The 26,032-nt window shown below is 52.8% G+C and overlaps 2 protein-coding genes and 1 pseudogene across 3 annotated transcripts; 1 reads left to right on the top strand and 2 right to left on the bottom strand.

Annotated features, from left to right (window-relative positions):
- The first annotated feature begins 1,555 nt into the window (after positions 1-1,555).
- LOC129554425 (dynein regulatory complex protein 12-like) lies at positions 1,556-4,226 on the top strand (annotated as a pseudogene).
- Positions 4,227-4,329: 103 nt separating this feature from the next.
- On the bottom strand, positions 4,330-10,507 carry LOC129554416 (Na(+)/H(+) exchange regulatory cofactor NHE-RF4-like). Of its 2 annotated transcripts, none has more exons than XM_088842988.1 (9): positions 9,480-10,507; positions 8,941-9,152; positions 8,457-8,646; positions 8,229-8,365; positions 7,781-7,985; positions 7,358-7,554; positions 7,034-7,261; positions 6,688-6,888; positions 4,330-6,434 (listed from the first exon to the last, which is right to left on the bottom strand). In XM_088842988.1, exons 1-9 carry the CDS (start codon positions 9,592-9,594, stop codon positions 6,300-6,302), a joined length of 1,620 nt encoding a protein of 539 aa, XP_088699114.1. In that variant the 5' UTR covers positions 9,595-10,507; the 3' UTR covers positions 4,330-6,299. The 2 variants fall into 2 exon arrangements, with proteins under 2 accessions (XP_088699114.1, XP_088699113.1); XM_088842987.1 differs by having other exon boundaries at positions 6,296-6,888; positions 9,480-9,731; positions 10,109-10,507.
- Positions 10,508-10,627: 120 nt separating this feature from the next.
- On the bottom strand, positions 10,628-25,955 carry LOC129554427 (NLR family member X1-like). The gene is given in 11 exon segments (XM_088842986.1): positions 10,628-11,532; positions 11,535-11,701; positions 12,030-12,258; positions 12,261-12,280; positions 13,051-13,137; positions 13,378-13,871; positions 13,873-13,974; positions 21,027-21,842; positions 22,190-22,278; positions 22,684-22,753; positions 25,522-25,955. Coding segments are annotated over 9 exon segments (2,139 nt in total). The 5' UTR covers positions 22,262-22,278; positions 22,684-22,753; positions 25,522-25,955; the 3' UTR covers positions 10,628-11,380.
- Positions 25,956-26,032: the final 77 nt, after the last annotated feature.

Genomic DNA, 26,032 nt, shown 5'->3' with positions numbered 1-26,032 from the left:
GGTAAGGGTGGTGGGAAGAGAGACGGGGCCAGGTACTGAGCTTTATTTTCTCTGAAAGAGGGTTGAGAGGCATGACTTCTGTACTTAGATCCTGACTGGTAGAGAGAAACAGGTCTATCCTTCCCACTGGCCCCAGCCTTGCCTAAGTTTCCAAGGAAACCAAGAACTGAAGCTTCTGGAAAGTGTCAGAGACAGACTTGGAGACGAGAGCATTAATTCTCCTGGGACTGCTGGTGCAGTCTAGGGAGTCAGGAGAGCGTGTCCATGTCCAGACCTAAATATGAGTCCCCTCCCTCCAGGACAGGAAGGAGATGCCACCTAAGACCAAAGCAAAAGGGACAAAAGCTGGGGCCCAGAAAAGAAAAGAAATGCAGGTGCTGGTGAGTCAGCCTGGGTGGAGGTGGGTGCCTCCCTGCCTCTCCTTGTTCTGGGTCAGAGACCTCCAGAGAGAATTCAGCCCTCTGTGTGACGAGATTGGGCTGTCTTGGCCTTCCCCCTTTATATCCACATCCAGGTTCCATGGAGCTGGGAACATGGGAAAATCAGCACCCATGAATCACTTCTGGCTCTGTGCCTTCCTTGTGTATTCATTACACATCTTTCAAGTACCTCCTATGAGCTGGGCAGTGAACTCACTAGACTTTGCCGTCAGAGGTCCCTCATTTAATGTGCCTCATATCTCCCACCAAAAAAAGAGAAGTCCGAGGTACGGGAGGAGGATGGAAGCGGAGTAGGGAAGGCTGAGATCCTGACAAGCTGAGGGTCTGCCGTCTTGCCAGGGCAGATATGGAGGCTGAATCCATGCGCAGGCTGGCACTGCTGGAAAAGGAGGTGCTCCAAGACCGCTTGGGTAAGAAGGCGAAAGTTCTGGGGGCAACAGAGACAGTGGGCATTTGTGTATCCCTGGGAGCTTAAAGTTTTGGAGCCATGGTGGAGGGCTGAGCTGATCTCTAACCATCCCTTAATGGGAAAAGATTGTCCAGAGCTGGGGTCGTGAGGTCAGGGTGGGCAATGAGGGTTGATGAAGAAGGCTAATTTTTATAGCTGGAACACAGAGGGCGTTTTTCCCTCTTAGTAACAGTCTATAGGATCTAAGGCGGGGAAGGGAAACACACAGAATGACAACAAGAGACTGGCAGCCTGCCACCAGTTTTCTGTAGGTGGACAGAGTCCATCAAGGTCATGGGGGCTGATTCAGTGGAGTCCCCAGCCAGTGCAGAGGGCTGCTCTGGCCTGTTCACAGCTCTGCAGAGGGATGAAGCCCGCCGAGCCAAGGCTTCTGTAGACCAGCTGAAGCAGAGGATCAAAGACCTGGAGGCTGAACTGGAGGGGGCCCGGTGCGAAGGGAAGGCCATATATGCAGGTGTGAGGTTGATCGAGCAGGTGGGCGGGAGACAGGGACCCAGAAGAGGACAACTGGGAGGGCCCGAGGATGCTGGAAAGGGAGACAAGGAAGACTGCAAACCGCCATACCTAGCCTCAACCCTCCCAGCACACACAGGCATCCTGAAGGAACCAAAGGAAGATCTTCTGTGGTCTTGGGCAGGAACCTTCCATGACGTGCAGTGCTATGTGCTTGATGTCACGTGGGTTATGAAACACAGCCCTAGCCTTTATCTCCCTCCTCCCGTGGGAGTGGGTGGAAAGGAGGGCCTGAAGTCCCGTCCTGAGCTGGCACAGCAGATGGGCATCTTCTTTCTAAGCTCTGTCCCCACCTTCTCAGATCACCACAAGAAGAACCCAGAAGACCATTTTTTTTTTAAGATTTTTTTTTTTATGTGGGCCATTTTTAAAGTCTTTATTGGGTTTGTTACAATATTGCTTCTGTTTTATGTTTTGGTTTTTTGGCCCTGGGAATGTGGGATCTTAGCTTCCAGATCAGGGGTTAAACCTGCATCCCCTGCATTGGCAGGTGAAGTCTTAACCTCTGGACTGCCAGGGAAGGCCCCCAAAAGACTGTTATGCACCTGTCCACTGGACCAAGCAGAGCCCTCCCCACCCACAATTCCCAGTCCTTTCTCCACTGCTCTTTCCCCATCTGGGTCCCTGGCCACCCACCGCTCTGCCAGAGATGAGTTGTCAGTGCCGGAGCTTTCAGGAGGCGATGCAGAGTCGCAGCAGGCAGCTGGAGGAAGAAGTGAAGGGCCTGCGCCAGCAGTTAGGTAGGCTTCCCAGGTGGCCCTAGTGGTAAAGAACCTGCCTGCCAGTGCAGGAGACTTAAAAGACGTGGGTTCCGTCCCTGGGTCGGGAAGATCCCCTGGAGGAGGGCAGGGCAGCTCACTCCACAGTCTTGCCTGGAAAATCCCATGGGCAGAGGAGCCTGGATGGCCCCATTCCATGGGGTCACAAAGAGTCGAACACTAAATGATTTAGCACGCACACACAGCACACCCTACCCTCACAGCGCTTTCTCTCAGAGGATCTCTGATGTAGTCCAGCCTGAAGGGGTGGAGTGAGGATGGTCTTTCTTTAGAAAACTGCAATGTAAGCTCTCATACTGTCTTCCCCACTGACTCTTCTACCACTTGCAACAGAATGTTCACGATGGCAAAAAATACCCAATCTTAAACTTTAAGTTATAAGTGAAGAAGACCTAACTTTCTCACTGCATCTCCCTCTCTCAAGGGTCTCTCTAAAGACAGTTCTTACTCCCTACCGCCGCCATGTCTCTCATGAGCAAAACACATTCTCTCTTAGTTTGGCTAATTTTTAGAATGAAAGCAAGTTTGAATGTAACTGTTTGAATTACTTCCCTCTGTATCTTCAAGACCTAACATGTGGTAGGTTGTAAATAACTATTTGCTCATAAATAAATGAGCTTCTAAATAAGCAACAAAGCAAAACAAAACAGGGAGCTTTTGCTTTCTTGCATCTTGGTAACAGGACAAAGTTGAAAAATTTTAGCATGGCACGGATTTTCCACAATTTTGGCCTCAAAGTTTTCTTATCCTAAAATAGCTTTAGTTTAGCTTTAGATATCCAAAAGTTGCTTATCTTCCCACACAGACCCTGAGTTCCTTTCCTAATCTTTGCCATATCTCAAATGCAATCAGCATTTTTAAGCACCTCCTACATACTAGGTGCTTTCCCACACATTATCACATTTTATTTAACGTATTTTTATTTATTCGTTTGTTTGGCTGCCCTGGGTCTTAGTTGGGAGCATGTGGGATCTTTAGTTGGGGCATGTGAACTCTTAGTTGCAGCGTGTGAGATCTAGTTCCCCGACTAGGGATCAAACCTGAGCCCCCTGCACTGGGAGCGCAGTCTTAGCCACTGGCACCTTGGATGTCCTCTCATTACCACATTTAACTCTCAGAGCACACCTGTGAAGTATGTGTCATTTTCTCTATAAAAATGAAGAAACTGAGTCTTAGAGACGTGTCAGATGTTACACAGCAGTGAATGGCAACCTGATTTGGGAGCCAAATCTCTTGTCCCAAGCACCCCCTCTCTTACCTTAATGGTAGTTGTCCGCTCTTTATAGGAACTAGGGGAAGTTGACGGCTCTGGGGGAGTCTGGGACAGTCCCGCTCATGTTGTCCTCTTTGGGTGGGAGACTCTGTTCAGAGGCAGAGTGTCACCATCCTGTCTTCTTTCATCCTCCCTCGGCACCATCTCCCCCAGAATTGTGCCAGAGGGAGGCTGAGGCTGCCCAGAGGGAGGCCAAGCAGGCCCTCGGAGAGCGGGACCAGACTCCGGCTCAGCTTCGGGCCCACGTGGCAGACATGGAGGCCAAGTATGAGGAAATCTTACATGTAAGCCCTACTCTCTGAAGACCAGCCATCCCAGTACCCAGCCCTCCCCCATCCCCACAGATCCCGGTGAGTATGACAATGACAGACCAGGGAGAAGGGAAAGAAGCATCTCCACAGGGGACTCTGCTCTGTCTTAAGGGGATACAACCATGCCTACCCACTAAGAATAAGAGCTTAAAGAAAACACTGGCTAGGAAAGCTGTAGACCAGGCTGGGGGCATCCCTTACCCCACCCTCTCCCTTCCTGAGACTGAAGCTTGGTGTCTGCAGGATAGCCTGGACCAGCTCCTGGCCAAGCTGAGAGTTGTGAAGCCTCAGTGGGACGGGGCTGTGCTGAGACTCCACGCCAGCCTCACGGAGCAGCTCCGCCAGTTTGGACTCAACCCCCTGGATCTTTGAGGCTGTGAGTCTCTAGTCTCTGGGGCCCTCTGAGGCCGCAGCAATAAAGCTGTCTTGCTGTAGACCTCAGCAGGACTGTGAGCTGTGTTTTTTTGGCAGAGAGGAGTGCCTCTCATGGGAATATCTCAGTTCTGGACTGATCCATTACCCTGAAGATGGAATAAGAAGAGAGAAATTTGAAAAGGTCTCAACTTCTCTCCTAGAGAGTCTGGGTCCCACCGCTTGAGCCTGGAGCCCTTTTGGTCACCCTATCCCCACCAGCAGCAACAAAGGCAGCCAGATTTGTGGATAAAGGCCATTTCTATAAAGGACCAACAGTGACTAGGCACCAGCCCCCACAATCCTCAGGTGCCCACAGAGGGAAGGTGCAGCTAGGCTCCAGATTCTTGTAATATACCCAACATCCTGGAGTCATGTTTAGGGCAAGTTCCAGATGGCTTCAATCCTAGCCAGCCCCACAGCCCACCTGAAAAGGGAATACTCTGCTTCTCCTTTATTTTACTACAGCGTTCTCAGTTCTACTTCATTTCTGGTTAAATATGGAAGGGGGAGATTTTGAAAAGAATTCCCAGCATTGCCTTGTATTGAATTTATAATGTCATTTTAAAAGTTTAATTAATTTTGTATAAAGGAGAGTAACCAAATATATTCTAAATGTTTTGCCATCTCTTAGGAATAAGAGGATATATTCACCATAATAGAAATAGCAGAAACAGTTCATTTTCACCCTCTGTAGAGTCTTCCTTTCAGTAATTTGTGTTTCATCCTTACAAACTGACCTTTCATGTGGAACAGGTTGAGGTTTAGGTGGAAATGAGCATCAGGATTCTACTCACTACGCACAATTGTTTCCACTATGCACAACTGTGTATCTTAGCTATGGTGCTTAAAAGGCTTCCTCGGTAGCTTAGTAAAGAATTCACCTGCAATGCAGGAGACCTGAGTTCAATCCCTGGATTAAGAAGATGCCCTGGAGAAGGAAATGGCAACCCACTCCAGTATTCTTGCCTGGAAAATCCCATGGACAGAGAGGAGACTGGCAGGTTACAGTCCATGGAGTCACAAAAGAGTTGGACGCGATGGAGCAGCTAAACCACCGCACCACCGTCATGCTTAAACTTCCTCCAAGAGAAATAAATATAACACATTTTAAAAGGGGAGAGGGGGAGGTTTCCCATAAGTAATTCTCTGTAGACATAATTTAACTTTTGTGTTACAATTTAACTCAACTGTGGCACTGTCTACCCGACCATAGCATCAGATCCCAGGGTTAAGGGCTCAGTCCCACAAGACTGCCCTCAACCTGAAACACCAGTCTTAAGTCCAGGCTGTCACTTGTGCTTTTGACTAACTGGCTATCAATCAGTAATAGCCACAGCCCCCTCCCTGGGTTCAATCATTTGCTAGAGTGATTGAATTCAGGGAAATCGTTTACTTACTAGATCACAATTTCATTATAAAGGATACAACTCAAGAACAGCCAGATGCACAAGATACATGGGGTGGGGTATGAGCAGGGAAGCTCCACACCCTCTCCAGGTGTGCCAACCCCTGCACCTCCACTTGTTCATCAGCAAAGAAAGCTCCCTGAACCTGTGCTTCTGGGTTCCTATGGAGACTTCATTATGTAGGCATCGTTAATCAATCCATTGATCACTGGTGATTAATTCAACCTCCAGCCCCTCTCCCCTCCCAGGAGACTGAGGGTGGGGGTGGCAGTGAAAGTTCCAGCCTGCTAATCACATGATCGGTTCCCCTGGAAACCAGTGCCCCATTCTTAGGTGCTTTCCAAAAGGTACCTCATTAACAAGGATAGCTATAATTGAACGAGCCTTATTATGAATAAGAGAAGACACCTTTATCACTCTTATTACTTAGGAAATCCCAAGGATTTTAGAAGCTCTCTGCCACGAAAGGATAGGAAGACCTAATATATATTTCTTGTTATAAATCACAAAATCACACTGCTCATCTCAAGCAGATCTTCATCTCTGGGGCACAGCTCCCAAAGACCCCACGTGACTTCCTCCGGAATCAAATGTGGCCCATCTGAGGGCTCTGGCCACACCCTCTTCCAGGAGGTGGAGCCATGGGAAGAGAGAGAGACCTTGAACAATCCTGTGACTGGAGGTATCAGGAGTCCTAAAGCTGCAGCTTCCAGTTTAAAGAGAGCATCTCAGCTCCAACCACATCAGGCTGGAGGGTGAAGACAGGAAAGCTTGGGCAGATCATTGCCAAGCATGGGGTGCTACAGCAGATCTGAGGCCAGAACCCCATCTTAAACAAACAAAGAAGAGAAGAAGTCATTCAGGGAACAGAAGAGTTCCTTTTCACTGTCCCCATCTGCACTGGAATGCCCAGGAATAGGGGCTTCTTCTCTGGGGTCTTTCTGTTCCCACCTACCCTGGCCTAAAGTCCCAACCAGCGTCCCCCAAACTGCTTCACTTGCAGCCTCCCGCTCTGCCCTCCTCTCTGACCACGGCCCCTCCTCTTCTGGCTGCTCATAGCTCATCCATCTCTTCTTCCTCACCTCTCTGGACCCTGGGTGAATCCAGGCTTCCAAGCCCTGCTGAGATCTGGTCACCAACTTCAGGCATAGGGGTGGCTTTGCCTCAGCCAGTTGCTGAAGTCTTTCCAGGTCATTCTCTCCACCCATGGGATACCCATTCATCTCCAGAATCACGTCTCCTGTTTGCAGCCCTGCCTGGGCAGCGGAGCCTCCTACGGTCACCTGGTGGAATAGGTGGGGTCTAGAGGAGCCTGGAACACCACAGAAAAGTTTGCAGGGTATTCTAGGGCTCTGGGAAGGAAGCAGAAGAAGGCTCATCAAGAGGCAAAGGATTGAAAACATCCAAGGTGCCCGGGGCATCCGTCACCTGGGAGATGAAGACACCAGGCCTGCTGGCCACACAGCTGAGTCGGAAGCCATAGCCACCGCCAGGCCCAGGGTACAGGAAGCACTGGCGGAAGCTGCATGGGACAGGAGCCACTGTTGTGTCTTCAACAGGTGGGTTCTTGGTGTCAACCACAGAGGCTGAGCCATTACGCCGGGGAGAGTCAGGAGCCTCTGTGCTCTCCAAGAAGAGGAGTGGAGACAAGCGAACCTGGAAAAGAGGAAGAGGACAAATCCGTTGCTTCTCCCTAACCTGAGCCCGGCTCCATTCCGGTCCCATCTCCAGCCCCGGCCCCTCAGCTCGCACCATGCTGAAGAAGCGGTCAGCCTTGGGGTCGACGACAATGAGGGAGACACGGGAGCCCTGCGCCCGGATCTTGGACACTGTCTCCTCGTGGCCCAGCCCCTCCACGCTCTCCCCAGCCACAGCACACAGCCGGTCCCCAGGCTGCATCCCGGCCTTCTCCGCTGGCAGTCCTGGGTCCACCTCCCATAGGAACTGACCTGGGACGCAGACATCCTCATGGCTCCTTCCCCCCCAACCCCCAATGCAAGCCCAGACCACTGTGTGCACACTGGGGGGCTGACCCAGGGGTACACAGGAGGAGGAGGAGGCCCTGGGCGGGGGTTCAGCCAGGGCCAACACTTGTGTGCACAGCAGTGAATGCAGACCCTCATGTGCCCACCCCAAGGCTCGCCTTCCCGCCCCATCCCTGGGGCTCCCACTCACCGAGGCGACCATCAAGGCCCTTCTCCTCCCAGAGCACGAACCCGAAGCCCTGGGGCCCTTTCTCGAGATGCAGACAGCGGGGCTTGGTGGGCAGTGCCCAGCCCTCTGCCAGAGGTGCAGCCAGGGGCATTCCCAGCTGGCGACACTGTTCCTCCACCTCTGGCCCTGCCACCAGCAGGGTCACCTGCTTGCCACTCTGCCAAAGCTGTGGGCACCCAGCAGGGCATCAGCATCAACCAGCTGGGGAGGGAGGGCAGAGGCAGGCACCCCCTCCCAGCCCTTCTTCCCAGGCCCTGGAAGGAAGCCCTCGGGAGGGGAGGCGGGTGGCGAGCAGAGTGGAAAGGGAAGGATGGTGACAGAGGTACAAGACCAGACTGGGAGATTGAGAGTCTGCTTCCCGAGACAGGGACAAGCCCAGAGGGCTGAGGACAAGAGGAACCAGCCATACCTTCCTGTTGAGTTGGTTATGGGTGAGCTTCTCCACACTGACTCCATTCACTTCTAGCAGCCGGGCCCCAGGGGGCACTCCTGCCTGCTCAGCTGCTCCTCCAGTGCTCAGCACTAAGCAGAAAGGACCCCGACATCCTGGAAGCCCAAAGAGTGACTTTCTGCCTGCTGTCCACCCACAACAGGGCTCAGGGCCCCCCTGCTGACCCTTCCCGTGCTCTAAGCTCACCTTGGGTGACACTGAAGCCAAAGCCGCCCTCGTCTTTCACTATGTGGCACAGCCGAGGCCGGACCCCCTGGCCAAGAGGGGGACAAAGGTGGGTGCTGTTCCCCCGCTGAGCTCGGGCCACCTCGAGCATGTGTAGTGCCAAAACTGTCAGCAACACCCGAGGCCCGCTGGCCCAGATCCAGCGTATCACCTGAACAGCAGGCACGTGAGGTGGGCTTGGGCCGGCCCCTCTTAGGAAGGTCCCCTCCACGGAAACTACCCTCTTCACCACGGGAACCAGCTCTCTGGAGGCCTTCACCCAACCATTCTGACCTGGTGCATCCCTAAATTCTGGGAGATCGGGGAGGTGACTCCCCACCCTCTCACCTCCCATGTGGGAGGTATGTCACCCCCACATACCCAGGGACATGACCAAGAGGCTTCTGTCTCCCCCAAGTGCTGCAGAACGTTCCCTCGTACTACCGGGATTCCAGCCCAACCTCACCATCAAATAATCTTCCTGTTCCACGACGTGGTTGTTCACCCCCAGGATCCAGTCTCCTTCTCGAAGACCCTGGCGCTGGGCGGAAGAGCCTGGCTCCACCCTGCACACCACATGCCCAGCCCTGCCCGGCTGCTGCTGCAGGTGGAAGCCAAAAGTCCTGCCCTCCTCTTTATTCAGCAGGTAGAAGCGAGGCCGTTCCAGGCTCCAGAGATCTGGATGGGGAGGTGGGCAGCAGAAAAGGTGGGGGAAAGGGAACATGACCCAAGTCACCTTGTGCCTGGTAGCCCCTGCCCGTGTGACTGAACGAACAGGCTTCTGCCCAGTTAGGTGTCGGGCAGTGGGGCTCAACACAGCCCAGGCAGAGTGGCTGGGGCAGAGGGAAAAAGCCCAGCCCCCTTCCACCTCCATGTAGTCACTCCCCACCAAGGCTGTCATCAGAGGGAGACAGTGAGTGGTTTCCAAGGAGACAGGATGCTTTGTGGTGCCCTGGCGGCTCTGGGGAAAGGAAGTGGTTGTCCCAAGGGGTTGGGGGAGGTTACCAGAAGGGTCGTAGTCTTCAGCCAGGGAGAGGACAGGATTATCAATGCCCAGCTTTGGGTTAAACTCAAACTTCCAGCAAGGAGGCAAGTCACGCAGGTAGGAGAAAGCTGACATCCAGACGTGGGTCCCAGGCTCGCCTTGAGGTGCCAAAGGCAGCTGATGAGCCTCCCCACCTTCAGTTCCCTCCTTTCCGTGCCCCAGTCTTTCACAGCACGGCACTTACAGGGCCAAGGAAGCTGTGTCCTGAAGATCTGCCAGGCAAAGAAGGGGTGAGGGGACAAGAGGCAGTCTGCCCCCCGAGACTCCACTTCCATGGTCGTTAACTGAAAGGACTTAGGGGAACCCCCAAATTCAGGACTCGCCCTATGTTCTGCTCCAAAAGGCTCTTCCCTTCCCCTTCCTCCCACTCCCTGGCCCAGGCCTTCTGATATACACAGAAATCTGAGCCTATCAGTTCAGGGCGTGGACCAGGAAGGCAGACACATCCACCCTCTCACCTCTCACCTCCTAACTTCCAGTCTGTTTCCAGGGCTCCAAGCCCCAATACCAAGTGTGTCCTAGTCCCAGAGCCTTCCAATCCACCCTCTGCCCTGAAGTCCCCTCCGGAGGGTTTCTCCCGGCCTCCTACCTGCAGCCGCCTCCATGGTTGGATCTGCGACCCAGCGCTCGGTGTAAGGACAAGGTCCATCGAAACCAGCTGATCCTCCCACCTACCCCCGCCCCCACGTCCCGCCTCCTTCAAGACACTGCCTTAGAAGCAGCTGGGTAATGGTTAAGGGGAGGAGAGTCTTGTCTTCTGGGGAAGTGTGTATGTCCTTCCTGCCCCATTCCTGAGCCCCGACTTTCTCAGGAGGCTCTGCTGCTGTCCCAGGTTTCCCTCTGCGCAGAGAAAGGTCATTATAATTGCTGGTCACTGTAATTCCAAACCTGGGATAAGTGTATGACTTGGGGGACAGAAGCCCTATGGCCCAACATGGCCTCCCACCCACCCCAACATCTAGTTCATGTACCACCCCCTCCCCAGCCCTTGCTGCCTCTGAACTTAGGGCCCAAGAAACATCTGCAACAGAAAGTGGCCAGTGGCTTAACCAGAATGATCAAGAACAGTACCCTTTCTTGAAAGCAACAGGCAAAATAGAGGCCATGGTAGTTGGAAGACACAGCTCTTTAATAGCAGCAAGTCCGCGCCCACGCCCCTGGGGGCCACCAGCTTGGGTACCATTGGTGAAAGGGGGGCGACGGCGAGGAGACAGCACCAGGGAGAGAGGAAAGTGACTGCTGGCATCCTGGGTGTCCCCAGGAAACAGAAAGGCAGGGCGTGGAAACCCTCCAACACATCTGGACAGCAATACCCGTAGCAAGTCCGACGTGAGAAGAGTGCCCCCTGGTGGCAAAATCAGAGGCGCTTGGTGGTGCTGCTACAGGACAGGTGTATTCCCTGAATAGCTCAGAGGTAAAGAATCTGCCTGCAACGCAGGAGACACGGGAGACATGGTTCCAATCCCTGGGTTGGGAAGATCCCCTGGAGGAGGGCATGGCAACCCACTCCAGTATTCTTGCCTGGAGAATCCCGTGGACAGAGGAGCCTGGTGGGCTACAGCCCAAAGGGTCAGACACAACTGAAGCGACCTAGCATGCAGGTACACACGCTAAGGGACAATGTGACCACCAAATGCCACATCTTTCAGTCCTTCTAGCTGAAGGGAGGTGAGGCATGTTCCAGGATCCTGGAAACTCCAGACGTGGGACACTGGTTGGACATGCCCTAGAGAGAACTGGCACTCCTGTGTGCACATTCCATCCATCCCCTGAAGGGATCTTTCTAGAAGTAGTAGTGGAAGCTAGGGGGTCACAGACAGAAGGGACTTGGGGCCAGGGGACATACACTGCTGCCACGGTCTCAGCTTCCAGGGCCGCCCAGCTGCTCCAGGAGGGCCCTGACCTCGCCCTCCACCCGCAGCAGCTGGGCCTTACGCCAGGGATTAAGAGTGGCTCCCCGGTTGTCTTCCAGATCCCTCAGCAGCAGCTCCAGGTGGCGCCGGACCCGGCCCGATCCCAGCTGTTGAGGTTCCGCTGGACTTCACCCAGGATCACCGACCAGTACTCGGACACTGCTGTCCCCTCCGTCAGCGACACCACGACCCGGGCCCCGCCCTCTGCAGCGCTCCCCACGTCCCGCAGGGCCCGGCGGCACTCTGAGCTCAGCTCGTTGAAGTAGAGACTGGCGGAAGAGAGCAGAGTAGACGCCATGCAGCGGGGCTCCAAGAAGGCAGGCGGAGGGCGGGCGGTCGGAAAGCCAGGGAGGCGCGTAACTCATCCCCTAGCTGTGGAATGCGATGGGGAAAGGGTCTGCAATATGCCAGAGACGGAGGGCGGTGCCCAGCGGGAGGCAGGGATGGCACTAGAATTCAGTGGGACCAGAGTCGAGAGGAACCAGGCCACTAGGACCCTAAGAGAAATGGTGGTGGAGAATCAGGGCAGGGGAAGGGCCCATCACGGATGGGGGGTGGGGCGATGGGACGGGGTGAGGGCGGGGCAGGAAAACTCACCGCAGCAGCTCCAAGGAAGGGTGCTTCCAGGCAGCCTCGGCTAAGGCCAGGGCCGCCGTGTCACCAGCGCCGTTGTAGGCCACGTTCAGCTCCTGGAGCTGCTGGTTTCGGTCCAGCTGGGCAGCCAGCAGCTCCAGGCCCTCATCCCCAAGGCCCGTGTGCAGTAGAGACAGGTGTTTCAGGGAGGTATTTCCCGCCAGCCCCTCCAGCAGCAGGGCCACACCCGCACCTTCAGCGGGTTGTTGGACAGCCTAGGGCCACAAGCAGTCCAAGGTTAAGAGAGCTCGTAGCAGATGCCCTGTGCTGAGCACTGGGACTTGGACCTAAAGGGTGCATCGCCTGGGGCAGAGACCAGCCTGGATGCAGAGAAGTGCAGGCCAGGAAATGAGAAATAGGGGTGAGCTCACTGCAGAGGTGGAAGACTGAGATGGAAGCTGGCTTCTCCCTCCCCTCCTCCTGCCTTCCAGTCTGCCTGTGACACCCCCCTTCCCTCTCCCCTTCCTCTTCCCTTCTTCCTCCTTTTGTCACTTCCAATCCCTGCTTTGCCCTCTGTTCCCAATTGCCCCTCCTTCTTCCCACCCCATTCATCTCCCCTTACTCCAACCCAAAATCAGGAACCCAGGTGTCTGGGTTGCTAGTCAACCAGTCAACACTTTGGGAGCATCTATTGAGTGCCCAGCATCAGGGTCATCCTCGTGAGGCGACAGGGAACATCCTGGGAGGGAATCTGTGGTTCTGTTACCAGGCAACTGGCCTAGGTGTTATTCCACTGGCCCCTCCCAGGCTGATTTTAGCCATGTGAGAGGCTTACTTAATACCTACGGCCTGTGGTACTTTCCCCCTGCCTGGCTGCTTGTACTAGACAGGGAGGATGGGGGAGAGGGGTGTGGCGGGAGTAAGGAGTGTGGGTCAGGGTCTACCCTCCTGCCTTGTTTATTATACCAGGCATGTTGAGAAGCGGAGAGCCCACCCTTGACCATAGCTGGCCAGTGAGATGGAGCCCCCTGCACAGGGCACTCACCGCAGGGTGGTCACTTGGCACTGGTCATGCAGCAGCAGGTCACGGAGGTCTCTGCAGGCCTCGGGGCCTAGGCTGTTGAGTTGCAACCTAGAGCAGAAGGTGGCCAGAGGGGAGGAGAGAAACCAAGGAAGGAGTTCGGCCTGGAGCCCGCCCACCCACCAGGACCCTCCCTCATCATGCATCTCTTGTAGTCCACAGCTGCGTCCCCTTCCGTGGCTCTTGTCACCTCCACCCACACCAGACTCACCCCACCCCCTGGTCCTTCCTCGCTCCCTTTGGTCTCCCGAGCACCTTTTCCTCTGCCCATGCAGGAGGGCAGGGCCTCACCCCAGCTTCCGGGCACGCAGGAAGACAGGCATGAGTGTGCGCAACCCAGCAGGATCCAGCTGGCAGGAGGCCAAGTTCACCTCGTCCAGGGCATGCCTTCCACTGCTCAGGACAGCTGCCACCACCGTGCACTTGAGGGGCGTCATGCGCACGCCTGCCGGGTTGAGCTGGCGCAGAGAGCCAAGCACCTCGGCAGAGAAGCGCTGATTCTGGAACTCATAGTGGAAGAAGAGGTGGTCCAGGAGCTCCGAGGGGGGCAGCATCTGCCGACTCAGTTTGCCCAGCTTCTTCTTGATGGCCTGGGCATTCTCCAGGGCATCCAGGGTCTTGATGGGGCAGCCGAGCTGAGCCAACACTGCCCGGTTGTGGGCAGACAGAAGCCCACCCATGAACATGGGGAAAAGCTCAAAGACTTCATCGTCTGGAGGTTCGTCCGGGTTGCGCCGGGGACCTTCGACGCCCAGGATGCTGGCGCCCATCTGGTCCAGGACATCCGTCATTATAGTAGTCCTCCTCTCGGAACATCTCCAGCACCATGGCCTGGGCCACTGCCTCACGGCTCTTACCCACCACGCGCCCAAACACTCATGGAACCACCTGGAACGAAGCAGTGTGGAGGAATGGGGGGCGGGTGCAGCCTCCTGCTTGCCTTTCAGCCTTCCTGCCTAAGCCTCACAGGCTCCTTAAACTGGAGTGTGATTTGTCTGATCACACTATCCCCCTCCTGCAGCACCTTCCGTGGCTCCCTGCTGCCCATGTGAAATAGAAAACTGCATAATTTGGCCCCAGCTGGACCTTTCCAGAGTCATCTCTCAGCACTTGTCTCACATACTCCAGACACAAGGAAATTCTTTTTCCTTAACACCCCTTCTGTCTTCAAGTCCAGGGTTGGTGGAAAAGAATTAGCATATATTACGCATTTAAACATCTGTTTCTGCTTCATTGACTATGCCAAAGCCTTTGACTGTGTGGATCACAATAAACTGTGGAAAATTCTGAAAGAGATGGGAATCCCAGACCACCTGACCTGCCTCTTGAGAAACCTGTATGCAGGTCAGGAAGCAACAGTCAGAACTGTACATGGAACAACAGACTGGTTCCAAATAGGAAAAGGAGTGCGTCAAGGCTGTATATTGTCACCTTGCTTATTTAACTTATATGCAGAATACATCATGAGGAACGCTGGGCTGGAAGAAGCACAAGCTGGAATCAAGATTGCTGGGAGAAATATCAATAATCTCAGATACGCAGATGACACTACCCTTATGGCAGAAAGTGAAGAGGAACTCAAAAGCCTCTTGATGAAAGTAAAAGAGGAGAGTGAAAAGGTTGGCTTGAAGTTCAACATTCAGAAAACAAAGATCATGGCATCTGGTCCCATCACTTCATGGGAAATAGATGGAAAAACAGTGGAAACAGTGTCAGACTTTATTTTTGGGGGCTCCAAAATCACTCCATTTGCTGACTGCAGCCAGGAAATTAAAAGACGCTTACTCCTTGGAAGGAAAGTTATGATCAACCTTGATAATATATTAAAAAGCAGAGACATTACTTTGCCAACAAAGGTCCATCTAGTCAAGGCTATGGGTTTTCCCGTGGTCATGTATGGATGTGAGAGTTGGACTGTAAAGAAAGCTGATCACCGAAGAATTGATGCTTTTGAACTGTGGTGTTGGAGAAGACTCTTGAGAGTCCCTTATACCGCAAGGAGATCCAACCAGTCCATTCTAAGGGTGATCGATCCTGGGTGTTCATTGGAAGGACTGATGCTAAAGCTGAAACTGCAATACTTTGGCCACCTCATGCGACGAGTTGACTCACTGGAAAAGACTCTGATGCTGGGAAGGGTTGGGGGCGGGAGGAGAAGGGGACGACGGAGAATGAGATGGCTGGATGGCATCACCGACTCTGTGGACATGAGTTTGAGTGAACTCCGGGAGTTGGTGATGGACAGGGAGGCCTGGCGTGCTGTGATTCATGGGGTCGCGGAGAGTTGGACACAACTGAGCGACTGAACTGAACTGAACGCATTTAGCCTGAAGAAATGCGCATATACTATTCATCGAGCTTGGTCCCAGGCTAGGTGGCATAAATGCATCACCATCTTCAACATCATCACTGTCATCACAGCAGCGATGACCGATGTCACTCCTACCACTTCAGACCCTTCATGACTTGGCCTGATGACATAAAATTCATATTTTAAGGTAACACAAGAAAAATTTAAACATAAAATTTTTCTCTGCCCATTTGGGCCTCCTCCCTTCCTTCTGGTATGCACTGTGCATCTCCATTCTACATTTAACTAGACTTCCCCGACGGCAAAAATACCTGCCACAAAAATCAGTCTCTTCTTCTGGCATCAGTTATGTGACTCCTTTGAAGATAACATTCCTTTTTCAATCTTCTAAGGGGTCACGATGATCTAACCCTCACCATGAATATGCAAACATCTTAGGTGAACTTTCTGAAAAATGCCAATATATCATTTTCCTTAAAGATAGCGATTGATGCAAGACTTCTCAGATGACCTGGGGCAATACTGGGCTTCACCTCATGGAAGATCTTAGCTTCAATACTTACACTTACTTATGATCTTAGCAGTGCTATTAGGTCTATTACTTGTATTTGCCTATTTTATAAGAGTGTTGTTCCCTGGATTACCGTGTGACTGAGCTTCAGATAAAAATGATTAGGCAACTTGAAAGTGAAAGTTAATCACACAGTCACATCCGATTCTTTGCAATCCCATGGACTGCAGCCTGCCCGGCTCCTCTGTCCATGGAATTCTCCAGGCAAGAGTGCTGGAATGGGTTGCTCTTTCCTGCTTCAGGGGATCTTCCCTACCCAGCCAAGTCTCCTGCATTGCAGGCAGATTCTTCACCAACTGAGCCACTAGGGAAGGCCAAGCAACTTGAAATACTGATCAAATATATAGTTCTATAAGATGAATGGCTGTAAGATGTAACTCTAGATATGGGAAGAAGCAACAAGAGGGAATCATTTTCTGGATGATAACAGACTAGTAAGACAGGCAGGTCAGAGGATTTTGGCTACTGTTAGTAAGGCCGAGTCCAGTAACACACACTGAGTGACCCATCAGTGAAATCCGTGCCTGACCTGGGAATGAGCAGTCCTAGTTCCCTGGAACAAATTGGTCACAAACTGCCTCCCAAACCTTGATCAAAATTAAGACTGAAAGGGGAGGGATTGTAAAATAAAGAATGTTGCCCACCACCCACTTAAAATCAAGTCATTAGACACTGCAGTTGCTGGCCTACAATAACCTTGAAAGGACTTCAGGGCAAAGATCAGGATGAGGTAATTTGTGCACTGGTTAAACTGACAGTGAAAGTGAAAGAGGAGAGTGAAAATGCTGACTTAAAACTCAGCATTCAAAAAACGAAGATCATGGCATGCAGTCCCATCACTTCATGGCAAATAGATGGGGAAACAGTGGAAACAGTGACAGACTTTATTTTCTTGGGGTCCAAAATCACTGCAGAATGTGACTGCAGCCATGAAATCTAAATTCACTTGCTCCTTGGAAGAAAAGCTATGACCAACTTAGACAGCATATTAAAAAGCAGAGACATTACTTTACTGACAAAGGTCCGTCTAGTCAAAGCTATGGTTTTTCCAGTAGTCATGTATGGATGTGAGAGTTGGACTATAAAGAAAGCTGAGCATGGAAGAATTGATGCTTTTGAACTGTGGTGTTGGAGAAGACTCTTGAGAGACCCTTGGACTGCAAGGAGATCAAACCAGTCCATTCTAGAGGAGATCAGTCCTGAATATTCATTGGAAGGACTGATGCTGATGCTGAACCTCCAATACTTTGGCCACCTGATGCGAAGAACTGACTCATTGGAAAAGACCCCGATGCTGGGTAACATTGAAGGCAGGAGGAGAAGGGGATGACAGAGGATGAGATGGTTGGATGGCATCACTGACTCTATGGACATGAGTTTGAGCAAGCTCCAGGAGTTGGTGATGGACAGGGAAGCCTGGTGTACTACAGTCCATGGGGTCACAAAGAGTCAGACATGACTGAGTGACTGAATTGGACTGAAACTGACAGAACTGGTCCTTAGATATTTTCAGGAGAAATTTTTATGAACCTGGATTCTTGTATCTTTCCATACTTAGGAAAGCACTAAAACCATTAACTAAGATGTCTGTTCCTCATGACTAGATGGAGTTTCCCTGGTGGCTCAGTGGTAAAGAACCCATCTGCCAAGCAGGAGATGTGGGTTCAATCCCTGGGTCAGAAAGATCCCCTGGAGAAGGAAATGGCAACCCCCTCCACTATTCTTGTCTGGAGAATACCATGGACAGAGAAGCCTGGTGGGCTACAGTCCATGCGGTCACAAGACTGAGGCAACTAAACACACACAGACACACACACACACTCCCTTCAACAAAATAGTATATGTACTGGTCTCCCTCTTTACCTCTGAAATAGTTCTTAGAACTCTCTGAGAGACCATCTCCCAGGTTATAATCCTCAGATTGTCTTGAATTAAGATTTCCATTTCTTTCTAAGGTATGTTACGGATCGATTGACCGAAATGGCTCGTCTTGACCAGAGCGATGACGACCACTTGCATGAGTCATCTGACAGTAGGATGTCCCAAAGAGGAACGTGATGCTGCTGCCAAAACCTAACCTGGAATATCTGGGAGGGGCCAACAGGAGGGAGGAGATGCCAGCCCCATAATATTGTCCTACTAACCTCCCAGAGTCCTTCACACCGGAATCCATCTTGGCTAAGAGATGCACACGCCACTTGGAAGGACCCTGAGTCAGACTAAATATGGGCCAAGCAAGATGACTGACCAGAGACAACCCAGAAATTAACCTCGTCGCCCTGACACCTGAGGCTGAGTCACAGTGCAGAGCAGCTCGGCTTCTCCCTGCCCCCTTTCCCACTGCTCTCTGCCTGGACGCCCTTCCCAGTAAAGCCTCTTGCTTTGTCAGTATGTGGTCTCCTCAGACGGTTCATTTCCAAGAGTGAGACAAGAGTCCACCCGCAGGCCCTAGAAAGGGTCCTCCCCCCTGCAAAGGATGGACGACTGGTTAATTTCCCACTGACAGGCCCCTGCCAACCGCAGCGCCTTCACCGCGGCTCTCACTCTGCTCTTGTGCTAGCTCTGTCTTCTGTCTCTTTTGGACAGTGCTCCTCCTTCAGAGCTGTATCCTCTTCCTGGCGTGTTTTTCCCCCAGTGCGTCTCCTGGTTAATCCTCCAGGGATCACATTAAATGCCCTTCCTACAGAGCAGCTTTCCTTATCCCCTAAATCAGGTCCCCACCTTACACACCTCCACAGCACCTGGAACCTGGCTTTCCAGGCACTTCCCAGGACTTTTAATCATACGGTTATGCTGACATGTTTGTGTTGAGACTGCACGATCAGAAAAGACAAAAGCCTGGGGTTCTGTTAGTTTTTTCCTCCGAATCTAACACACTGTCTAGCACACAGCAGGCACTCAAATATCTGTCGAAAAAAATGAATGTTTGGGAGGTTGGTGACATCAGCTCCCATGTTTGCAATGGTTCTGAGAAGAAAGGACCTCTGGTGAGAGCCGCGAGGTTATTTTGTGGAACCTCCTCTACTGGCGTGCTGCAGTCCATGCGGTCGCAGAGAGTCAGACACTTCTGAGCAACTGAACAATAACCTCTAATGCCTGCCTTTTTTTTTTTCCACTTGTTACAGGCAAGGTTCTCACCATGGAGGGTAGAGTGTCCCTCCCGCAACAATCATCTGGAGACAAGATACGAAAACAGTCACCCTGGGAAGCTGAATCAATAGGCTCATATAGACACAGATGGGACCCAACCTCTGCTAGGCGACCCTCCCTCCAAGAGGGGCTGGGGGTGTGGTGCCCCCTCAAGTAACTGAGCGGCTTTCTGAATCCCGTCAGGAGACCACAACCTCACTGCAATCCAGATGAACCAAGTACATCCTCAAAGGGGTGGAGCAGCCTCAGCAATGGCCATTACCTCCCTGCCTGGGTTGATGCTGTGAAAAGGGATGGGCTGCCTGAGCCTTTTATGTTTAACAAAAAAAAAAAAAAATTTAAGCTTTTTATTTATTTTTATTATGCTGCACTGGGTCTTACTCTCAGCATGTAAAACCTTAGTTGCATCATGTAGAATCTAGTTCCCTGACTAAGGATCAAACCTGGACCCCCTGAATTGGGAGGTGGAGTCTTAGTCACTGGACCACCAGGGAAGTCCCTAACAAACAATTAAATAGCACTTAGTATGTGCCAGGATCTGCAGATGAAGACATATAATCCTTATATTGGGTCAATGATACAGATTCTTTATTTTTCCAGTTTGGAGTAGGAAATGGCAACCCACTCCATTATTCTTGACTGAAAAATTCTATGGACAGGGAAGCCTGGGCGGGCTACAGTCCGTGGTGTTGTAAAGAGTTGGACGTGACTGAGTGAACACACACATTATTCCCATTTAACAGATAATGACCTTGAGACACAGGCAGATTAAGTAACTTGTACAAAGTAGCTTGTACAAAGCTAGTTAGTGGCAGAGCCTGGATTTGAACCCAGGTTGCTTGCCTGGAGAATCCCAGGGACGGGGGAGCCTGGTGGGCTGCCGTCTATGGGGTCGCATAGAGTCGGACACAACTGAAGTGACTCAGCAGCAGCAGCAGCAGCTGTGTTGCAGAATCCTTATTCTTAACCCTGACACTTTGCTGCCTATAGAAAGGAAAACTTGTTAAAATTTTGTCCGCTTACCAAGGCCCTGCTTCCTCAAGATAGGTAATTACAGAGGACCGGGGTTACCAGCAAAGCACCACAGCTTCACAGAAATATCCATAGTACATCAGTAAAGTTTAGCAGAAAAAGCACAGGATTCGGAACTGTAAAACCTGCACTCAGATCCCAGTTATTCTACTTACTGAGTGGCCTTGGTCAAGTTACTTAGCCTCGGTGAGCCCCAGTTTCCTCATCTATAAAAACGATTATGACAGTGTTTCATCTACAACGCATCCGGCAGACATCAGCTGAAAGTGGATCCTTCTTCCCATCAAAAACTTAGTGCATCTGCACTGCTCACAGCACAGTCCTCAGGCCTGTAATTTGGTTTGTGGAGTGGACCTGCACCCCGGACAGATTGTCCTAAATCAATTACCAATGCCATTTATCCTCCTGGTATAAATGAATAAAACGGCATCTGCTTTATAAACCTGTCTCTGGTGATTAAGTTAGGATGAGACATCACTCCCGAGTCTAATCACCTCTGAGGAATAGATACAGTTGGGTTTCTGGACCTGCAAAGCACAGGATGGACCCTGGACTGTAGTGACCTCAGCCGCCCAGCAATAAAGACTAGAAGGAGAGAGACTGAGCAACCCCCAAAAACCTACCATCAGAGTTATAGGATTGTTATTAATAAAGTCCCTGCACCCTCAGATTCCCCTCCAAGCATTCCCCAGCCTATGGCTTCTCTCTCCCTCTTCCTGATACCCCAATCCCATTAAAAGCCAGACTGCCCAGATCTGAAACAAAGCCAAGAAGGAGATTCACAGCTATGCAGGGAAAACAGGTTCCTTCTGGGAGAGGAGCAGGGGGTGAACAGGGAGGATGGGGGCTGGCAGCCGGGGGTCCTGGGGCTGTTACCTTGAGCAGGTTGAAGAGCAGCAGCAGGGCCCGCAAGGGCAGCAGCTTGGTCATGATGCCCAGGACCAGGCTGACATCCTCCCCAACACGGCCCACGAGCTTGGCCACTTCCTTGTCCACCCGCTGCAGAGTCGTCTTCCGCAAACCCAGCACGATGTAGAGGGCAGCCAGGTATTCCTGCATGGCGGGCACAGTGAACACGAAAGTACCCGCGTGTCCTGACTCCACGCACGGGGCCAGAAAAAACCGCAGGGCATCTCGGCGGAAGACATGCAGCAGCTGAAACTCCTCTTCTGTCTGGACGCCGGCTTCCAGGCACCCACGCACGTCCTCTTCAGAGAAGTAGGTCTTGCGTGAGGACACTCCTTCATAGGCCAGCTTGCCCATGGTTCGGGCCGCATAGGCCATCAGGGACAACTTGGAGGGGTCAGTGCTGTCCAGCATCTCCCCACTGACGTTAAGACGCAGGAAGCTGGTGTAGATGCTCGTGAGGGTCTGGCCGGCCGGCGTGGGGGCATGCAGGAAGTGCAGGGTGGCACAGACGAGCCAGCAGTAGGAGGGCAGGAAGCAGGCAGCGGTGATCTGATGGTGCCCCTCCAGGTTCCGGGTCAGCATCTGCACCAGGTGATCACGCTGAGCCGGCGTGACTGACACCGCCCCAGCTCCGGGCCCGCAGACTGGCTGGTTGAGGCGGAGCTGGAAGTAGAGCTTCTGGAGGTTGGTGTCGGAGAAGCCACAGATCTCCCCATAGCGGCTCAGGTACTTGCTGGGGATGCGGCCGATGGCAGAGGGCCGGGTGGTCACCAGAATGCTGGCCTGGGAAGGGCATGGTGGAGGGTTAAGGAAGAGCCTGGTGTCCTCATTGCCTCACTTGCCAGGGAGGAGAGTCCAAGGGTGAAGATGATGACGACCTCAGTAATAGTAATTCAGACTTACTGTGGACCCACTGTGATCCAGGGCACCGTGCTAAGCACTTCATATGCAGCATCTCATTTGATCAACGCAACTCAAGGAGAGAAGGAAGTGGAAGCCTGGAGAAGCTACTGACCAGCTCAGTCCCATAACTGGGAAGCAGAGGGGCAGGATTTGAACTAACCCAGAGCCACCCCCTGTGATTCCAGCAGCCCCTCTCCTCAGGCTGACTGAGGAGCCAGTCCCTTTACCAGATGCAGCAATGCCCCGGAACAACTGTCCGTGCCTCCCAGATGAAGGACCATTGCCCACTGAGCTTCCATTGTGACGTATAAAGGCCCTGTGAGCAAAGAGAGGGGGTGAGCTGGGGCTTGGCTGTTGGGCTCAGGCTCCACAGAGGCTCAGCGTCCAGTCCTGCCTCAGCTGATAGACTGCTGGCTTCCTGAGATCCAGCCCTGACCCTGGACATCCAAGTCCAGAGCCTCGTCTGACTCTCTCACACCCTTCCCAGGGCCTGAGGTCTCGCCCCTAGCCCTCCACCCCCCACTGCTCCCTGCCTGCCTGGAACGCAGGCTGGCCTCTGCCGGACTCCACCCACTTTGACCAGCCCTTCCTCTGGCTGACCGCTGTGACTTGCACCAATAATGATATAAGCCAACTTCCTCTTTAGGTCTACTAGCTGACTCTCTACCCGCCGGAAGACCAACCTATCCCCAGGGTCTAAAGTATGAAGCCAAGGCCTCACCTCGGTGACCCAAGAGGGCGCTCCCCTTTAAGGGGCCAACTCCAGTGAATCAGGAAGGGGATACGTTCATCTACAGAGAGAAAGAAGAAGGAAGAAATAGCATCAAGAACTCACCCACGTTAGCTCAACAATACACAGACCCCACATCTACATCAAACCCCCTCATCATCTGCCCTCATAGCATCACGAACTGCCCCTTTGCAGCAGTTATTATATTTCATTATGTAATTATTTCATTAACATTCATTCACACACCCATTCTTCCATGAGAGCGGAGATTACATCTGTTTTGTTCATAATTATCTACTTAGAACCAGGCACAGGGTCTGGCACATAGCAGGCACTCAATAAATATCTGCTGAATGCAAAATGAAATCAGACAAGTGTGCCTGGGCTTATGTAGCTACAGGGACCCTCAAAGATCTTACAGTTCGACTCCCTTAGTTTAGGATGGGAGGCAGGAAGTTGGGGAGGTGCAGTGACTTGTTCAAGGTCAACAGCTAGTGAATCACAGAGCTGGGACTAGCACACCTGGTGTCTGCATCCCTGCTCTCATGGGGGTGCCCTCTGGACTCTGAAGATGAAGGGAGAGTTGGAAACAGAAACCACTGCTTCCTGCTCACCTGCTGGCTGGAGTACTCTTCCCAGACCAGGGCTCCAAGAGGCCCTGGGCAAATGGCAGCCCCACCTCATGGCAGGAGAAAAGATCAGAGCCTGAGGGACTGAGCACACTGCCTTCTATCCTGTTCCCATGCAGGAAAAATGGTATGAACAGACCCCACACACCCCAATTTTCCCACCCCACCTCCCCGAGCAGCCAAAGGGTGGCCTTCCTCCTCAAGAGAACATTAGCTTTTCTTAAGTGTCAGTGTCACCAAAGCCCTGGCCTGGCCTGCAGACCTCCCTCCTCCACATCCCCCACCTGAGTGATCCCACTGTATCTCCTACCACCCACTGCCTCTACCCTACGGCTTCATGATTGCCTTTCTCCTGAGTTCCAGCCTAATGAACTATTTAGTTATCCTTTTAAAAAAACATATTTATTTTGGCTGCCCCGCAAAGCATGTGGGATCTTAGTTCCTTGACTAGGGATGGAACCTGTACCCCCTGCAATGCAAGCGTGGAGTCTTAACCACTGGGCTACCAGGGAAGTCCTCCTCGTTGTCCTTTTCTTCTTTTGCTTGGCTTCCAGCAAACTCATAGGAGTTCTGTGTTCATGTTCAGAAGCTTTTCTGAGCCAACAATTCCCAGTGAACAATCATCCACTCTCCTCTGAAGTTGTTCTGTAGCTATCCGGTCCTTTTAGCTGAGTTTTAATGGTTTGACCATTTTATCTTCTCTGTGACTTTTATCTAACCTGCTTTCCAGGCTGGCATAAATAATAGATAAAGGAATGATGGACTTCCTACTTGGTGTCTCCATATGGACATCCTGCCTGTACTTCAAGATGCATGCTCGAAGAACTGAACTCAGCATCCCTCGTCCCTGTTCAGTTACTTTACCGCACATCTTCCCAATCACATGATTTCTACTTGAAATCTGACCCCTTTGTCTTCAAATTCTTCCCTCCTCCTTCAAACACTGGAAACAGCCCAGCCCTTCCTCCTCCCCCTTCTTTGCCAGCCTGTTCCTGTTGCATCATCCCTCCCACCCCTGTGCTAACTCAGACCCTCCCCAGACTCCCGGGACCCCTCTTCTCTTTACTGGCCTCTGTGGCAAGCCACTCCAGTACTGTTGCCTAGAAATCCCATGGATGGAGGAGCCTGGTAGGCTGCAGTCCGTGGGGTCGCTAAGGGTCGGACACGACTGAGCGACTTCACTTTCACTTTTCACTTTCCACTTTCACACATTGGAGAAGGAAATGGCAACCCACTCCAGTGTTCTTGCCTGGAGAATCCCAGGGACGGGGGAGCCTGGTGGGCTTCCGTCTATGGGGTCACACAGAGTCGGACACGACTGAAGTGACTTAGCAGCAGCAGCAGCAGCCTTCAGTGTCATCCCATTCCCATCCCTCATCCCAGCCAGCAATCGCCTTCCTAAAATCCTAGGTTGTATGGAGTCCAAGTACCTGACCCACAAGTGCTATTTTCCTGATAATGCCCCTGACAGGTGCCTTATCCACAGGCTTTCCGAATCGTGCTTCCACTTGACTTTGTTCAGACTCTTCCATCAGCTTGGAATGACCTTTCTCTGCTGCCAGAATCCTACCCAAGCTTTGAAAAACTGCTTAAAGGCCCTCTCTCCTGGGAAGTCTTTCCCGATCCCTGAGCTCCCTTAAATGAAGCACACAGCTATTTGGCAGCCGGTCTCCACTGGCATGTGTCTCCTTAAGGGCAGGACACACTTAGGGAGAAGTGGGTGCCCTGGGCCCTCTTGCCAGCAGGGCCAACCAGTGGAGGTGCAGACCTAGAGTCTGGGTCCCAGACCTAGAGTCCCGGTTGCAGAAGAAGGGTTAAGAGGCGGCCCCGGCAAGCTGGAAAAGCTTGGGGAAACTAGCTCAGTGGGAAAAAATCAGACGCAGGGCCTCTGATTCACGATGGGACTCGCGGTGGGGGCAGGGGTGGCGAGGGTAACTTTTGGAGGATCACCCCTGGTCTCCAGAGCAGTGAGAAAAGAGGGCACCACAGGAAAGGTACCAGGTCTGTGTTCGCACAAATCCAGAGCTCCTCCTCTTAATCGGAGACCCCAGCTTTCTTTGTTCAAGTCGGTTTCAGACCCAAGGGGAGAGCCCGCCACAACGGCCACCATTCAGCGCGCCGCTGCGTCCTACGCAAGCCCGGCCGCCAGCTCCCTGCGGCTCCAGCCCAGCCCGCCCCGCCCCGCCGCTTAGACCTTTACCCGCCGCGGTCCAGGCCGGGAGCGGTCGCCGCCGGAGTCTCTGGCTTACTCGCAGAGGCCCCGGCGCGGCGCCGCGCAGCCTGCTCGCCCCGCCCGCCCGCGCGGAGCGCTGCCCTTTCTGGCCACACGCCCGGCAGCGGGCACGCGCGGGGACGCGCCTCGGCGCTCCGGGCCTCCGGGTCCGGGGAGGAGGGAGACGGCGAGAGAGGCTGGCGTCCCGGGGAGGAGGCCCGGGGCGGGGACTCCTTCCCCATTCGTCCGGCCACCTCCCCCGCCTTCGGCGCCACACCCCTCCATCCGGGCGGGCCCTGCCGCGGGAACTGTCTTCTGCAGGTCACCGAGCGACAATCTCATGCTTAGTCACCATCTCTCAGGCAGGGCTTGTTGCGACGCCCATTGTACAGATGAAGGCACTGCCGCTCAGAAAGGTGAAATGACTTGCACCGTCGGTTGACCCAACTTGGAAGGGGAAGAGCCAGAACAAGAATCTGGGGCCTGGGCCTTCCTACCT

This window comes from Moschus berezovskii, chromosome 14 (assembly GCF_049115385.1).
Source record: "Moschus berezovskii isolate FMDL1 chromosome 14, NW_MosBer_1.0, whole genome shotgun sequence".
Classification (NCBI taxonomy): Eukaryota; Metazoa; Chordata; class Mammalia; order Artiodactyla; family Moschidae; genus Moschus; species Moschus berezovskii.
The sequence above is the reverse complement of the archived record's forward strand: the minus strand, read 5'-3'. Positions and strand labels throughout refer to the sequence as shown.

Excerpts from the sequence above, each read along its gene's own strand:
- LOC129554416 (XM_088842987.1), bottom strand. The coding sequence starts at position 9,594 with ATGTCAGCTTTCTCCTACCTGCGTGACTTGCCTCCTTGCTGGAAGTTT. Across the intron at positions 8,647-8,940 it reads AACAGGAAGATTATTTGATG|GTGATACGCTGGATCTGGGC; the intron begins GTGAGGTTGGGC and ends CCTGCTGTTCAG. Across the intron at positions 7,555-7,780 it reads GGGCCTTGATGGTCGCCTCG|GTCAGTTCCTATGGGAGGTG; the intron begins GTGAGTGGGAGC and ends TCTGCGTCCCAG.